The sequence below is a fragment of the Triplophysa dalaica genome, chromosome 7 (assembly GCF_015846415.1).
Source record: "Triplophysa dalaica isolate WHDGS20190420 chromosome 7, ASM1584641v1, whole genome shotgun sequence".
NCBI lineage: Eukaryota > Metazoa > Chordata > Actinopteri > Cypriniformes > Nemacheilidae > Triplophysa > Triplophysa dalaica.
In genome coordinates, this window is record NC_079548.1 from 23,849,776 (window position 1) to 23,867,348 (window position 17,573).

Genomic DNA, 17,573 nt, shown 5'->3' on the forward strand with positions numbered 1-17,573 from the left:
GCTCATTACACAGAGCAGCTAATAACATATCTGAGGGGAATGCTATTCAGAACGGCACAGAAATTATATAAACGCAGGATCATTTATCTTCCCGGCCAATGCAAAAGTTTGAATGTGTAATTCGATTGTAAAGCATCTTGGTTGAGTCTTACATCATCACTGTTGAGGAACGCCATGAGAGACAATTGCCCACCTTCGAAGAAAATTTGAGATGGACCTCGGCTTCATCAGCGAGACTCTTCTTAAGTTGGGCCCAAGCATCTCCCAGAGTCCTAAATCAAACCAGAACACAATAAACATGGTTAAAACAACATGAAAGCTGTTGTTACTCTGTAAACCAGTAAAAGGAGTTCATGTTTCTCGTGGATCTTTAAAACCAAGCTGTTGTAGTAACATAACATTAATATGCAAATCATGTGACCAATGACTACAATTATAGAATGAGAAATGTATAAATTCATACTGAGTTCTCGAAAATATTGACTTTTATTTGCAAACGTGTCACATTGTTGACATTGTAAAGATCGTATTTAAAACTCATTGTCTCAAGACTTTAGCAATTGTTTCTATTAAATTGTATTTATGTCTAAGCGAAATAATTATTGCTTAATGCCTCTAATGCATGATGTCTTTATGATGAGGGTGCATATCTACACGCTAAGAAATGTTGGTTCAACTTAAAAAAGTCATCTGGCTGCCTTTAAATGTTGAATTAATTCAACTAAAAAACATTACTTAACATAACGAGTTTGCATGGAATTCATTAGTTAACCAAAGTCTTTTTTTAAGTTAACCCAAAAAATGATTACAGTGCATGTCTTTAATTTAAGTCTACAAAACAGTGTGCTTCCTTTCACCAGAAATCACCAAATCTCATTGAGCATTGAAGGCTGCAGGTTGCTTCTGACAGTATGAACGTTACTATAGACTTTACTGCAGGCTCACCCTTCCTCTTGTGCTGCCAGTGGGGACTGAGAGAGTTTGGAGAGATTCTTGGCATATTCCTCCTCGATTTTTATCCTGAAGCACAAGAAATCAAGCAAAGATGAATAGATAACAATGTGACATTATGGCACCCTATTAGCAAAACTCCGGATTACAAATAATGAAAACATCAAACAGTGACAGTGAACAGTGTCATATTTATGTCTCAAGGCAATTTAAACGATGTAAACAAGAAAGAGCTTCGCTGATGCCGCTAATGTGAAACACATTACGTATGACAGAGGTAAGGTTTATGGTTCAGCTCCAAACATCTTTTGAGATGGTGAGGCTGACAATCCAGAGCTCTGTAGCATCTACACATTGACTAGCAAAAAACGCATCAAAAATAAACAGAAAAAGCACCTGAATAAAACACATTTTATGGTAATGTATCATGGTAAAACCAAGGGTGGTGCGAGAATATTGGTATGTGGTTCTTAGGGCATTTTTAGGTGATGGCTTCACATCTCAGGTAGGGTCCATTCATCAATGTCCAGTGAGCCTATGGGATTTTTTCTTATAAATTTGAGAATGTGTGTGTCTCTGTATCTTAAAGAATTGGTTTAAGAAGAAGTGTTGTGACACGTGACCTTTATGGCACTCTTTGGTTTTAATCAAATAGTAAAAACTCGGCCAATTGTGAAAACAAAATGATACAAACAAACATATGATCTGTGTTCTGGACACAAAGGACAGCTGTGTTCATGGCAATCCAGCAAGAATTTCTAAGGTATAACATGGACTGAAAAAAAAATTCTGTTAAAAAATGGGAAATTTCCAACAGTAAAAAAACTGTTATTACTATAGACAGTTTAATCCTGTAGGTTAACAGACCAAGGCACATAGTTTAATCCCTTTCTGTAAATTTACAACATTTAACTGTACAGCCTGAAAAAAATGTCTTATGCTGTGAAAAGCAGCATATGGGGCGGGGGATTTTTAACACATCCCACTTTTTCAAGACAGCGCGGTAATCAAAATCACGTCACAGCTCATCTCTTCCCAGATAGCAACAAATTCCGTCTTAATTCTGGCATTTTTTCATGTTTTTTACAGTCTTTGTGTGAAACAGAATTAGGGGCGTTTTTGTCTGGTCAGCCAGAAGCTACATCCCGGTTTGAGTTAGGCTTGTCATAAAAAGGACGTAGTTCAGTTAGGATTTTGGTCGGTTTTAGTTAGCCACAAAGTTAAAAGCAAAAAAGCTGCCAATAATAATGTCTAATAATATGATACTATTATTACTATCATGAAAACCCTTAGCAGGCACATCAAAACCAATTTATATCACATGAAGAATGCAACAGCTAATTTTAAGAAGGAAAATATTTATACAATGTTATATTATATATACATTTATACCATTAAAATCGATTTTTTTATTATTCTTTTATATTATTTGTATTGGTGTTTTTTGTGACTGAATGGTATAGTTTGAGCATTGAGAGCCGACTGCTTCGCATGCTTTTTAATCACTGATCCAGTATTCGCAGTGCTTCATGAAATCGAGCAAGCCTGATGTCTTTGCAGATACGATGATGTAGTCTGCCATGCATCTTGGAAGTTGTAGTCGATTTGAGAATACAGCGTTAAATGCGGCGTATGAAAAGGACTTAATTTCCCAGAATGCTTCCTCTCACTAGAAGAACCAGAAGTCCTTAATTCAAATTCTACATGGAAGAATCCTTTGTGTTTATTTTCAATATAGTTTGGTAAGTTGAAACTTTTATTTAAATCTAAACTAACAGGTTTTATTACCAACTCTATTGGCTTTTTGGTTCATTTGCAATCATTTTATACACGATTGAGTTTTGTTTGTAGAAAACATTGTTGGCACTAAATAAGTGGATGTTGTGCTTGCAGTCTGGGTAAAGAGTGATGTTTGTTTAATACATTTCATTTAAAAGGTATGCGTGTGTTTTGATTTTTGAAATTATGTCGTTGAAAGAGTATAATGAAAAAAAAAGAACACGACAGTAGCTCATCTTGTGGAACAGCAGACTTATCTCTAGTCAAAGACAGACTCCCTGAGGCCACTAAAAAGGAAAACAAAGTAAGACTGTATATTATTTCATTCTTTAACATTTTCTAACAGGTCATTGTACTTTTGTACAATTTCAACTGAATCTGTTACAATTTGGAAATTATATTTTTCTAATAGGTCTTGTATGTACTGTAATTTGCCTAATATCAGTATTAGTTCCAAAAGCATGTTATAGTTATTTGTCTTAATACTGACAGCATGTTTTCAAACATTCAGGGTACTTGATCTTGGATTATTTGGTGGAGTGGATGTGAAGACACAGTCTGGTGAATGAAGCTGGCAATAAAAAACCCAGGCCAAAACTGTGAACTGGAGAGCTGTACATAGGAAAATAGGATTCCCAATTTTGTTGTGAATGGTAAGCACTTACATTGAGAGCCTGGAACTCTTAAATCTACAATTTTATTTTGAAGTATTAAATTTAAAACTCTTAGGCCTGATGCCGTATTATAGTGTTAAATGTCTTTAATTATTATGCATTTTATTTAATCACCTTTTTAACTCTTTATGTGTATGCTTTTATTCTAGAGGCAGTAAGAAGTCCTTCATGTGCACAGATGACTAAGCTGGAGGTCAAAAAAGTTCCTAAACCTGGGTTTCATCTAATTGTTTTCATCTTCTACAGTGTTGTTTGTAACTTGTTTGAAAAATATATATTTGCACCTCTGTAAACATACTTTTTGTCTTTAACTTCTCTTGTTTATTGTTGTTTATTGTTGTTTATTCAGTATGCTTATTGATTTCTGTTATTATACCTTCTATGCACTAAATCTGTTATATTATTTTAATTGAATCCTTAATATATGAATTTAGTGCTCAGTTTATTGTTGCTGTGATTTTTGTATTGTGTAACTATTTACAGTATGTGTTGCTTTTAGTTTATTCTTTGACATTATTTGTTGCGTATTTTCCATTGTATTTTTATGTTTCTGTTGTATTGTGTGACTTTGTTTTTGTTTTTGTTGTTCTTTTTCTGTTGTCTAAATGTTAGTTTGATTTTTTTTGGCACCTCTTTTGACATTGTATTTATTTTTGCTGCATGTGAGTATATTTTATTGTCAGCATCAATTAAACACAATACTTGCATTTGCTTGGTGTCTTTGTTTTTTTTCAATTATTCAATATATTATTATACATTTCTGGAAGAAATAAGGTATTTATTTGCTATCTGGGCAGTAGAGTAAATATAAAATAACATACCCATTACTGTGAAATTACAGTACAGCCATAAAACAGAGAACTGTACTTAAACTGTACAGTTACAGTGACGGTAAATCGCTCCCAGTAATTTACTGTGGAATTACAGCTCAACTGTTAAATATAAAAAGGCTGCAAACCTATAAAATTACAGTTAATGGCTGGAACCACTGCTGCCAGTACTTTACCTTGAAATTACAGTACAGCCGTAAAACAGAAAACTGTACTTGAACTGTACAATTATGGTAATTAGCTGCTAGTACTCTTCTGTGGAGTTACAGCACAACTTTAAAATAAAAAACAGTTGCAAGCCTGTAAAATTACAGCAAATCTGTGGAAACACTGCTGCCAGTACTTTACTGTAAATGGAACTCAAATGGAATACATTCAATCTAATTTGGCCAAGATAAATGGATATTATCTACAATTTTCTTGACAATTTTTTGTCATATTATAAAGGACATGTTTGGACGGCTAAAAATTTATAAATTATAATCATAATCATGATGAAAATCTAATGGCAACTAGTAAAATGAGATGAAAAGAGTTAGAGAGGTAAGATTTGGAGGACACTGTTTCAGTGTGTTTGACTTAAAGCGACATTGCGCAGGCCAATTGTTAAATTTGTGTGTGAATTGCACGTTCAATTGCTCTTTAACTCAACTCAACTTTATTTATATAGCGCTTTTTACAATTTTCATTGTGGCAAAGCAGCTGTACATGAGACACATTGACTACAAGTAAAACAACTAAAGTCGTACACCTGTAAAAACAAGAAAAAGGTGCAAACACAAAAGACAAACATACAAATGCTCAACACACACAATATGCATACATACTTACACACATCGACATAGACGCACACACGCAGAAAGATGTATACCAAATAAAAAATAAATAACAAATTGCTATTATACATATACCTATTTGTTATAACACTATTATAACAGTTTTACTTATAATTTTCTATTTTCTTTCTTTCTTTGACAACAAAATAACAAACATCGGAAACAAACGTCTGGTCAGGTGTAATACTTCAGCGGGGTTAGCATATAGGCTTTGAATACAGAGTGAGGTGTTATGTAAGACTAAAAGAAAGCGCATCTGCCCACCTTTCTCGGATGAACTCGGCCATCTCTTTCTGCATATGTTTCCCTTTCAGCTGTTTCTGCAGTAGCACTTCGAACCCTGGCATTGTGGCCCCCTGAGGGTCCCTCTTATCGGCCTGCAGAGGGTAAAGAGCTATTACACATGCACGCTTGCATGGCTGTGACATCATCAGCAACAGACTATCAACAACACGTGAGCGTGTGAGTCAGAACGTCGGGGTCTGTGTGAATCAGAGAGTGTAGGAGCTGGCGTACGCCCTTGCGGGTGTAACTGTGACTGTGTGCTTCACAGAAGGCCATGTATAGGTCATGCAGTGTATGACTAATAAAACATGAGTGCCCCTGATGTGCTGTTTGTGCATGGTATTTCGATGTAATATGCTCTTGTGTGTGGGGGTATAAGAGTCTGCTGTTGTGATGGCTGCTGATGTGCCATTCCACACATCAAAGAAGTGTCATAACCTTTTCACACGCGTGGGTCGAGAAACAGCCAGAGAGTACCTGTAAAGCCACATATGTTTACTTTAACCCCTGTCATTCATTTTCCACTAGTAAACTCATGCTGACTACCCCACTAGTTTTGTTAGCATATACTCAGTTTTTTTTGGCTAGGTTTCCAACGATATAACTGATTATTAAACATACTAAAATAGGCTTATTTGATCATGAAAAAAGATTTGTGTGCCGGTTGGAAAATATCCAGCAGTTTGTAAAGTGTAAAAATCATTAGGTCTATGAAAACTCTCCACAATGTGTAAGGATGCAACATGTGTACTGTATGTGTCTTCATTTCCTCCAGGATCAACATGCGTCCACTCTCTCACTTTCTCTCACCCAAAAATAGTCGCAGTAGCTCCATTCATTGGGCTTGAGTAGCTGCTGCTCTGGTGTTGACGTGGACACAGGGAAAGTCACGCAGTTGATCTGTGGTGAACGAAAAAAAAACAAGATGGAGAGTGAGAAAAAGATGCAGGTCATCAATAGGGTCTATTAAAGAGCCAGACCGGTCAGTAAGCACCATATAGTTCATGTGGGAACACTGGGGCCAATTTTTTGATAGCCCTAGTAAAGTTATAATAATACAGATGGTGATCAGTCTACTAAAAACTACTGTACTTTTACTAAACGGTATAAAAGGTTATTTTGATTAGGTATTAAACTAAACTGAACTGTAATTTTCGAAATATATCTTTATTTAACGTTTTCTTTTAACTAAGCAAACAAATGTTTGCCACCATTCTTTCTGGTGTTATTTGAAGCTACACATTCGCTTAAAAATGTTGCAGACAAAGACCTTGTTAATCAGGGCAATTTTGCAATGCAAAGTGATAAAGGCATGTTAGGGAAAGTGGTGTTTGTTGAGAAATTACATCTAAAAATGGCCTCCAACCCCAGGGGTCTTTAACTGTGCTGTATCCTACTGCACAGTGTGCAGAAAGCAGTATGTCATTGTGAACTCATCATAAACACAAAATAGAGTTGTTGAGAGTAAGATTAGTCCCAAAGAAACAAATACGGCACAACACAGAGCTCACGCTGCTGGCTTTCACTGCTTTAGACTGCAGTTAGGCTCATAAAGTGTTTGAGTATACACTCTGGGGTCCATGGCGTCTCCAATTAGAATGTAAGCACTGCAATTATGTAATGCTCTCCATCTGTCCACCTCCCTTCCTCTGCCAAACAGGATGTGCTCCCTACCATAGCCCTTCAGTGCATCAAATACACCCTTGTTTGTATCCATTCCATTCCATTCCATTTTCTACCGCTTATCCGAACTACCTCGGGTCACAGGGAGCCTGCGTCTATCTCAGGAGTCATCGGGCATCAAGGCAGGATACACCCTGGATGGAGTGCCAACCCATCGCAGGGCACACACACTCACTCATTCACTCACTCACGCACTCACGCACTCACGCACTCACGCACTCACGCACTCACACCCTACGGACAATTTTTTCCAGAGATGCCAATCAACCTACCATGCATGTCTTTGGACCAGGGGAGGAAACCGGAGTACCCGGAGGAAACCCCCGAGGCACGGGGAGAACATGCAAACTCCACACACACAAGTCGGAAGCGGGAATCGAACCCCCAACCCTGGAGGTGTGAGGCGAACATGCTAACCACTAAGCCACCGTGCCCCCCTTGTTTGTATTTTATTTATTAAAACATTCTTCTAATTCTTCTAATTAAATCTTTAAAACTTATTACGAACACACAGAATGCTGGCTAACACAAATGCCAAATCTATCCATCACAGTGCAAGATAGTATTCATAATTATGTCTTCAGATGTGCATAAAGAGCTATTTATTGAGCTCCAGTTCAGAACACAGCTGAGCTCGCTCACACAGCATACAAGCACAGTATTCTCCAAAAGAGACTTTTTCAATGATAAAAGATGTTTCTTTATAGATCTTGTAAAACTGTTACAGTGGTAAAACATTTGTGTGATATTTTAAAAGAAATAATTCAACTGTGCATTATAAGTACTATGAAATAGCATAGAGCAATACAAGTCTCATCATTAAAATTCTCCAAGTATTTCAAAGAGATTGAGCTGTGTTCTGATTATTTCACCTATCTTAAATTATATCACATTAGACCCGATGACGTCCTCTGCACAATTATTAAGCAAGAAATGAGCAAAATGATAGCTTGACAACTAGACTTTTAAGAATTAAGAATATTTTGTAATTCTAACCGTCGAAAACTAGAGCCGAAATGTCCCTACACTCCGCATAATTGGAAAAAAATGATTTGATTAGTTGAGAAATGAAAACATAATTGTCTTTTTATCCGAGACCTACAACTTCGCAATTCACTTGCATATGCTTGAACTGGAATCTGGCCATCACTGATATGTTGACGTTCAGTGCATGAATTTTAAAGATTCATGCATCTGACAACAAGCTGTCTAGGTATTATGACACCAACAACTTCACATGTATGAACTTCGATTCGACATTCTAACAGTCAAGTTTAACATGTATTGTATTCAAAAATATACAGTAAGCATTGTTTTAACATATTGAACATTTGATATGATATTGTATGATATTGTTGATAATCACCTCTGATAACCGACTATTCTGGTTTTGTGAAGCAATAATTTGCACTTTCTGTTAAGCTTCTTTGAAACGATATACATTGTGAAAAGCGCTATACAAATGAATGTAAATTGAATTTCAGAGGAATACAAGGACATGAGGCTCAGGTTCGACATGATGAATTATGAATTGTTATCTCTCCTCAGCACAGCCTCTTCCAGCATTAACTCTTGTATGCACCTTTCCACTATGCGGATAGTTTCGGTCTACATAACTGCTCTGTTCTAAAACCTCATGATAAATTTAAAGGCATCGCATGCACTCCTCTGGCTTTGTTGAAAGGTGAACAAATAACAAAGTATTTATAAATTTTGCCAACATAAAACACTATACAATTCAGCTGAGAGTTGAGTCTCCAGGACGCTATCAGGGTGCACTGGAAAGTGCAATGCAAATAGGGAATACCCTGTACAGTGCGTCTTCAAAACATGCAATTTCAATCAATACAGTGAATAAACAGGCCATATTTATGCACAGTGATAAGGCCGTATCCACTCGCCTCAGCAGTCCCTAATCTTATGCGGTTTGAGGTGATATAGTCTATCGGGCCTTGTCACTTTGTTCATTTCATGCCTGAAAGATCATTCTGATTGTCGTGGCCAGTAGATTTTCCATTACAGTGCCATCACATCTATCACTGGTGTTGTTTATCCCTTTCCTCTCATCGTGTCCAAAATGAGCCCATTCATCAGACGCAGGCATGTCTTCTCTCCTTTACAACTCCTAAGTGAAGTAAGCCACCCTTATCGAGAGCTTATTACATCCTCCATCCACACGTTGAAATACAACCCCATCCTCAAACTGAAATTCAGCCTTCTCTGGGCTGACGTAGGTTCAGTTCACTCCCACCCAAACTGTAACTCGAATTGCCATTTGGGAAGGATATTACTCCTGATACTGATTGGTTGATTGGTTCGGTTGGTGGAGCAGAAATCTCAGACTTACTTAATCACCAAACTCACCCCTGTGTCTGTAAGGCAGACAACTACAGAAAAGTGGAAGAACTTTGAAATATCAAGTGCATTTCATGTGTAACAGTTAGATTTTCTATAGATGAAGCAATTCCTGCAGATAATATCATCACACACGCTGGGATATGGGATGCCCCCGCAGCCTCCGCGGTATGGGGCACCATCAGATCGTTTTGGAGCAGCTCAGGCTTTGGCTTGGGTGAATAAGCAGTTTGGCTAAAGCATCCTTCTCCATTGACGCCCATTCAAACTAAGCATTGTCTATTAGCTGCTTTGCTCGACCCGATTTTTCAAGTGGCTGATATTCTCAGGACAACATATTTTGTTGACCTAAGGACAACATTTTTATAAATTAAACCTAAACCCCCATCAAACCCTAACCATAACTTACCCCTAAAATCAGAGGGAAATGATAAGTGAAAAACAATGGTCTACAACAGTGGTTCCCAACCTTCTTTTCTTGGGCCCCCCACGTACATATATGATAATCAGAGCCCCCCCAACCCTCATATATGTGTGTGTGTGTGTGTGTATACACACATAATTGCTACTCACACACACACATATATAGATAGTAAATATAAATAAAATAAATTAAATAATTTAATCATAAATTAAATTAAATGGATAAGATGATTAATTTAAAAGATTTTATTGACATTTTTGATTGAATACTCAAACAAATGTTCAGGTTAGAGCCGTGAGGGAACGCGAGTGATTAGTGATAGCTGCGCGTTGCACCGGTCTTGCATCTATCACGGAGGAGATCGGAAGCATAAAAGGACGAGTGACAGGAATGTACAACGAGAGAGGACCAGGCCTGGATTTTTTTTATGTTTTATTATGTTTGTGTGATTCTACTTTCGTTTTTTTGTCATTTGTTCATTTTAATAAAAGTTTCCTCCTTCCTTGCTTACTTGGAACTGTGTTACAACGTTTCGCTGCTTTTTTTTTTCTTGTGATTTTTATGTTGACACGAACGTTGACACCTGACAGAGGACAATTCTCCCGTAGAGAGAACAGCCAATATCAGTACTTCCAACTATTCCAAAGCCCTCTGTGAATGTCTGCCGATGGAGCTGGACATTGAAATAATTATTTTATATAACATAAAACTATTTTTGACTGCATTATCTTGGCATTGTAAGCACACGATTTTTATATAAAATGATTAGTGGAACATTTTATGCAACTTTATTTAACCTCAATGTATGTCAGCTCCCGCCCCTCATGTGAACTCTGGTACCCCCCTAAGGGGGTCGTGGACCACAGGTTGGGGACCACTGGTCTAGAAGCACTTAATTCTGGTTGGAAGGTTTCATTTAAAATGAACTGTAAATTTATTTCTGAAATCTGATTGGTTGATTTAAATGTTGTCCCAGGGTTAATATGATGTTGTCCTAAGGATATCAACCACTTGGTAAAAACAGGAAGGCCTAGCTACTTTAAAGGTTGGTTGTTGATTTAGAAAGACGCTAAATTTAGCCTGCTAGCAAGGAAATTATAATCCCACCACCTATGTGATTTGCCATCAAAGCCTGGCCTCCTTCAAACGCATAAGTGTATTTCGTAAATTCACATAAAGAATTACAAACTAAATCCATTAAATTCGTCTCGAAGCATGTAAATACCTGTGGTATCAACCATGGTATCATCTTTCAGTCCCATTGCCTGCCGGAGCTGTCTCAATCGAGTAAAAACTTAACCGACTTTAATTCGAGTTTTTCCTCTTTCATGGTGCAGACATTTTTTGGTCACTGCTTTTTCAAAAACTGACTTTCGTTTTGTCGATTTATTTGTTGTCAGTTCCGCAGGAAAGTTTTATCGTTGCTAATTGTCCGCCATTCTTCCTACATCGACACAGCGGATGTGAGCGCACTTTAGCACTGATGACGCATGATGTCTGAGTGAACAGGTTGAGTAGTGGTATGCAAATTACGTTGGCTGACAATGTACACATGACCAGGCACAGCGTTCAGTCAGAACATTTTGATTGGGCAAACGTTTTGTGGTTCTACTCCTTTCAAAAACGAAATATCATTTAAAAAATATCATTTTACCACTATATTTCTTGATTGCTATCAGGATGTAAAGAGATTTCCAACCAACATGACAAAAAATGTTTCTGGACCGGATCACCCACTATGCCTTTAAAGTAAACGTCTTTGCAGTTTCAGAACTGCCCTGGTAAAAAAACTCTGGAGCATAGGTGGCAGCATCCAGAAAAGTGTCTGCCATTGAAAAATAAGAAATGCCAAAAGACTCAGAAAGGGTCAAGATTCCGAAGCATCTTTATACAGCCACAAGTACAGGATTCCCCAAGATAACACAAAACTCCATATGAGCTCCACTACAGATGTTTACCTTCCAATCTGTGTAATGTTTTGCACATGCTCAGCTGTGCAACCATATGCTGTTTATACATGTTATCCGTCCCATGAAAAGGTAATTATAGCTCTTCATTTAACTACAGTTACCTCGATATAACACTGATATTACATAAGTAAACAGTGCTCGACTGGCATGTGAGTATCGACTTCCCAGCTCTTGGTCCGATCCCAGCTTCTGTTCCCCTCTCACATACTGTTGTTTCCTGTCTATCTCCACTGTCCAACTATCTGCTTTAGTGTTTTATGTGTTGGGTAAGCAGAATAACTTATACACAAAGCGCTTGTCTGGGTCCAGCCCATGAACCCGTTGCTGCACTCCCTTTTAATGGCATAATGAATGCGACTTTCGGCTGAACGGCTGCAAATATCACAAACCTAATGATAGCATGCCGCGTGCATCAGGGACACAACATCACCGGGCAAGCAAATAAATACATCTCTGAAACACCAATCTGGTCAGCAGTCATTCACATATGCACATAAACATTCACAGATCTCAACTACTGCTCTGAATGTAGGGTGCTCAGCCTCTGTTGCTAAGCGACAAATTGCGTTTCCTGTAAGGGATTTTGTCTCCAACTACAAAACAATATTTGTGCAACACTATAACAGATGACATCACTGTCACTGAGCGCAAGTTTAATTTTCGTTCAAATTTATTCTGGTCTCAATATATGTTTTTTTATCTTATTCGGCTGTTTACATGTGGCTTCTGAATTGCCGGCACACGACCAGCTGCTGACAGCCACCTATTATTTCAGATGAAGATGGGATGGAGTGCAAACGTACCAAAATGACACGCTTCTGCTTTCACATTAGTGATACTCAAGAGATACTGAAGGTGAGTGAAAGGTGAAAGTATTCCAAGCTCAGACACTCGACAGCTTCACACTATTGATTCAGTGAGTCTCTAGTTCAGTGGTTGCCATGGTGAATTGCTTGTGCGTTACAAGAAGAACTAAAAATACCTATATTCGACCAAAATAAATGTATATAAACACACATATATGGATTACACTTTCAGTAAAATGCTAAGTACTATTGATATTTTAAGCAATGCTTTTGCCAAATAGTCCATTTTCAGGCAAAACACACAACCATTTAAAAAGATTTACAAAAACATTGACATCTAGAGTAATGCATTAACCATAAGCTGTGTTAGAAGGCTGGTTTTAGTGGGTTTTTAAACTGGTCAGGCGGTTTTCGCCATTTTTACCATGTTTTATCTGTTTTTTATTCAGCATGGATATGACCACATGTGTTTTTGCACATGTAGAAATTCATCTGACTGAAAGTGCTTGTATAACAGACAGGTCCGTAATGTATCATAGTCTCAGGCAACGTTTTAACGAAATTTTACTAAATACAATAATTTCAACAAATTTTTCTATAATGTTCATCGGTCATTCATTTATTTATTTGTTAAGAAACCGTGGAATGAGCAGGATAATGTGCTGTCAGTCCGTCATTATTGCAAAAAAAATCCCTCCAGAGTGATATATCATCCTGATCTCCCTGCGATCCTGTTTATTTGGTGATGATGGCAAGCTGACTGTAGCTTCAAGCCAAACAGAATCCCTTTGTCTGAAGAAATGACGCTGATAATAACGCAGACCACGTATGAACACTAAAGCAGTCTACAGCACCTGCAACCAGAACTTCTATTCCAAACACAGCGTGTGTCGTCTCCTCCTACAAACGGCAGGTTGAATGACAGATTTCTTGCATTACTCCTGCTTCATTCTCTATCTTTTTCTCTCATTGAATGAGCGTGTGTGTTTTTTTTATTTCGACATCCATTAGTCTGTACCTACTATTGCCTTTTGTCACCATGGAAACTGGACTAGCCACGTCTTCCCCAGTTCTCTAGGCTTCTCTGGTTCCCTCTCCCTGGTGGGCGGTCTCTCTACGATGACGGACACCTTACCTGCCCTATCTCTAATGCTGCGTGTCCTACAGCATCTCCCACCACTGTCAAAATGCAGGTAACCTAACACTAACCCACCCCAGTTTGAATGTTGTTGGGGAACATTTGTAGTTGCATAAAGGCAAGCTGAGAAGATTATCACAATACAGTGTAAACATAAAAATGAGGAAATGGTTTGTGGTTCCGAACATGAAACATCTTTATGCATAGCCTTTCAGGATCTTTAGCAAACCAAATTATGTCCTTTTGACACCTTTATTTTAAAAGTGTAAAGAGTTTTCACCAAAAATATCACCAAGCCATATGCAGCCTGGCTGTTATTATTCATTCTCTTCTCGTAGGAGTCTTTAGGTTCTCTGGTGTGAAGACATCTGTGTGATCAGTGATGCAACATGACCTGCGGTGCCATGCGCCTGCAACATCTGACCCTCAGTGCTCTGATTTACTGATTTCTGTAAAATCACCTGTGTGCGAGCGTATAGGTCCGCGCTCGATGTGTTTTCATTTCCAGGGGAATCTGGATCAAAGCGGGATTCGAATGCAGCTGAGCAGCCATGTCCACGCACTCACGCTGCATACATAATTTGAAATTTTGTGCCACGGCTCCAGGAGCTGTATGACGGTGGGGAATCTCACGTACGAAAGCAACGGTCATGTCAGAAATCGATGCATTTGTTGGCATTTTTAGTGCGACAGCTGTAGTGGTCTACAGCGTTTGAAGTAGCATGTTCTTGTCTTCTACTAAGAGAGAAGATAAGAGTGTTTCAATATGTGTGGAAAAGAAGTCAAAGCAGAGAGGGTTCCGAGGTGCTGAAAATAAAATCTGATTTGATTTATGTTGCGCTCTGTTCTTTTCCATTCTCTTAGACTCAAAGCTCTTCTCTGGGGTCCCGTCATAGCGATGTGATCTCGGTATGATTATTTGATCAGTGCTTCCATTCGCTCATCATATCCTCAAAGACACGGTCTTGCAAAACAGCAGTGATCTAATCTAGCAGTAGTGTAACCTGTCTGTAAGAAGCGCGCACATAAACTTCACCAACATCACTCAGAAAACACACACATATGCATGCACAGAGATCCACAAATGCGCATGCAGAGAGTGGCACGGCACAGTGAGCAGATGTTTCACATCTGCCAAACACTTCAGGGAACAACCAGACCACTTCTGCAAAACTCCAACATACTGGCGCTTTCTGATCGACATTATCATTAAGAATATTCAATCTACCGAGTCTACAGATGCTCTCCAGGGAGCGATCTACACATTACTCAGAGTACAGAGTTCCTTCATTATACAGCTGTGTGCGTGTGTAAATGAGTGTGTTTGTCAATACTCACCGTAATTTTGGTCTCCTTGATCTCCTGCTCCTTAGTCTGCCTCCTGGCTGGGGAGGGGGACCCTGGGCTCTGGGAAGACAAACACAAGGCATCGTCAAAGCTGCCCTCCGTGTCAAAGCTTTCCTCCATCTCGATCGCTCCGTGGCTCCTCTCGCTGTCTCACTCTTTCTGCACTTTCACTCCACCGCACGCTTGACTCCCGCACGCAGTCTGACTGCTCTGGCGCCGTGGCAAGCGATGCGGAGCGGTAGGGGGCGTGAGGGAAGGGGGTGCTCGAGGGGAGGGGGCTGGTCGTGGAAGCGTGACGGAGCGAGCGAAAAAGGGAGAGAGACTTGACGAATAAGAGCTGGTGAGATACACAAGACTTGTGTAGACGCAAAATTAACAGGAGAGAGAGTAAAGCTCATAAGAAAAAAAATGTAATGAAGAAAATAAAAAGTTGTATTTTGTATTAAAAACGAAGCTTGCTTGTTTTTGTCATTTTTATATCATTTTCATGAATTGTAAGCAGTAGCATAATAGTTATGATTTGATTAAAACTCACTATTTTTTTTACCAAAATAAGCATCCTTATTTTACTTTAAAGTAACACTGACATGTAAACAATCCAATACAACCTCAGAACAATTCACAACTATTTTACAAAATTGCTCATTTATATGAATTTATTTAATTCAAATTTTTTCACACCGGTGATGGTTACAGGTTCAGGGGTGGTTAAAACGATCACACAGCAAATTCATCTGAATTAGCCAAATTGTAAATGAATAACAAATTCACGTAAGATCAGACTGAATCTCAATGGACCTATCATAGGATTCGAGGGAATCACCCAAGGAGCCACCAGACAGTCATAGGCAATAAAAAAAAATACAGTCATACATGCATGTGAAAGATCAGAATTGTGCAGAAAAACATAAGTGAAGAGTCAGATATTAGCAGGGCATTAGTCAAAACCACCTTTGTCGAGTCAAAGAAAAGTCCAAGACCTGGACTAGTCGAGACCGAGTCTAAAGAGGTTCGAGTCCAAAAGTCCTCTTCAAGACCATATACTTTATTTGTAATGATCAAATGAGGTAATTTTATTTACTTTAGGTATAGCAATTTCACTAAATTACACCAAAGTCTGGTACATTCTCTATATATCTGTGTATGTAAAAAATACAATCTTTAAAGTCTTGAATCCTAAACTAAAGTGCAAACTTCCAAATTTTTATTGTGGCGTAACAATCACATTCTGGGCTGCAATTGGAAAATATTCCCATTCTAAGCTTGTTGACTTGCCAGTGCTAACTGCATTGAATCAAAATCACTTTTGCAACCGCAATTAATGTTGAGGAAATGTAGTATTTTCAACAAACCATCTTTATTGTGATCAGTTTTTGGTTTAGTTGGGTTCTTAAATTTATGCATTTGGCAGATTGGGTTCTAATGTTTTATTTGATTCCGGTTCTAACGTTTTAATTAACAAGATCCATCTCTAAGACATTCTTTAAATAAAGCCTTCAAATGTGGACTAAAATGCTTAAAAAAGGAACATCATACATTTCTATTTGTATCATTTAGGTCCGTAGCATAAACATACTGATAGTTACGCACCAAAAAGGATGGAGTATGAAAATGAAAGGATATTGTGTATGTGTGTTTGAGCGGAGCTTAGAGAAAGTTAAGAAGAGGTGAAACGGGCATGCAATGAACGCTGAGGTGTAATTACCATCAGAGGTACGGGTGCAAACAACAACTCGCTGTCAGGAGAGACAAACCACATGACCCACAAAAAAGCTATTTCCTAGAGTATATAAATGTGTGTGTGTGTTTATCTCCGGGTGATGCTGCACGGTATCTGTGTTCATTTTGCATCAATGTTAGTGCGTGGAGAAAGGTGTGTGTTATTTTAAGCTGCAGACCCTACATCACGATCCGTGTGTCAGCAGGCATTGCAGACCGTGTGTTTATATTGTATGTGACTAGTGCTAGTGTACAAGCAAACATTTCCCAGCATGCAAGCGCAATACATCATCGCTCTCTATGCTTCTGCAGTTTTAACTGTGCCGAGCGTCTGTACACATGCTTACAGCTCCCCATCCTTCTGCTAAAGAAACATGGTAAGAATGTGGTCAAAGAACCAGCATGCACAGTCCACCATGCAAGCCAGTGACCTCACAAAAACAAACTCTCTCTCTCTCACCGTCCTGCAGAACATGGCAGAGCAGGCCCTCAATCTCTCGTTTGGTTCTTCTCCGTTCCTTCACCCTGTCCCGTCAGTGACTGTTCTGCATCCTTTGTCCTCTGTGCCTAAATCTCCCGAGGTCTCAGCTTAAACCCAACACCTTTCCAATCCTGGCCTGAGATCAAACTCTAAGCATGTATCAGGATCCAGAACTGGGCCGCCCATATGGTCCCACTCCTTACCGCTCCTATTCTGATGACACAAGCTGCCCCTGTCTGCCTGCTACTCGGTCACGTGTGCTGCGGGTGGGTTTTCTTGGCCCTGGTTCACCATC

General features: G+C 38.7%; 1 protein-coding gene across 2 annotated transcripts in view; it reads right to left on the bottom strand.

Moving 5' to 3' along the window:
• The window catches only part of gas7a (growth arrest-specific 7a), a 28,948-nt gene extending 11,455 nt beyond the window's left edge, over positions 1-17,493 (bottom strand). The window contains exons 1-6 of one of the 2 annotated variants that reach the window (XM_056752624.1): positions 17,258-17,493; positions 15,070-15,138; positions 6,166-6,255; positions 5,335-5,447; positions 946-1,020; positions 194-272 (exon numbers count right to left, since the gene is read on the bottom strand). In XM_056752624.1, coding sequence (XP_056608602.1) covers positions 194-272; positions 946-1,020; positions 5,335-5,447; positions 6,166-6,255; positions 15,070-15,138; positions 17,258-17,272 — 441 coding nt within the window. In that variant the 5' untranslated portion in view covers positions 17,273-17,493. Of the gene's footprint in view, positions 1-193; positions 273-945; positions 1,021-5,334; positions 5,448-6,165; positions 6,256-15,069; positions 15,409-17,257 lie in introns of those variants that run through there. The other variant, XM_056752623.1, reaches the window with a different exon arrangement.
• Positions 17,494-17,573: the final 80 nt, after the last annotated feature.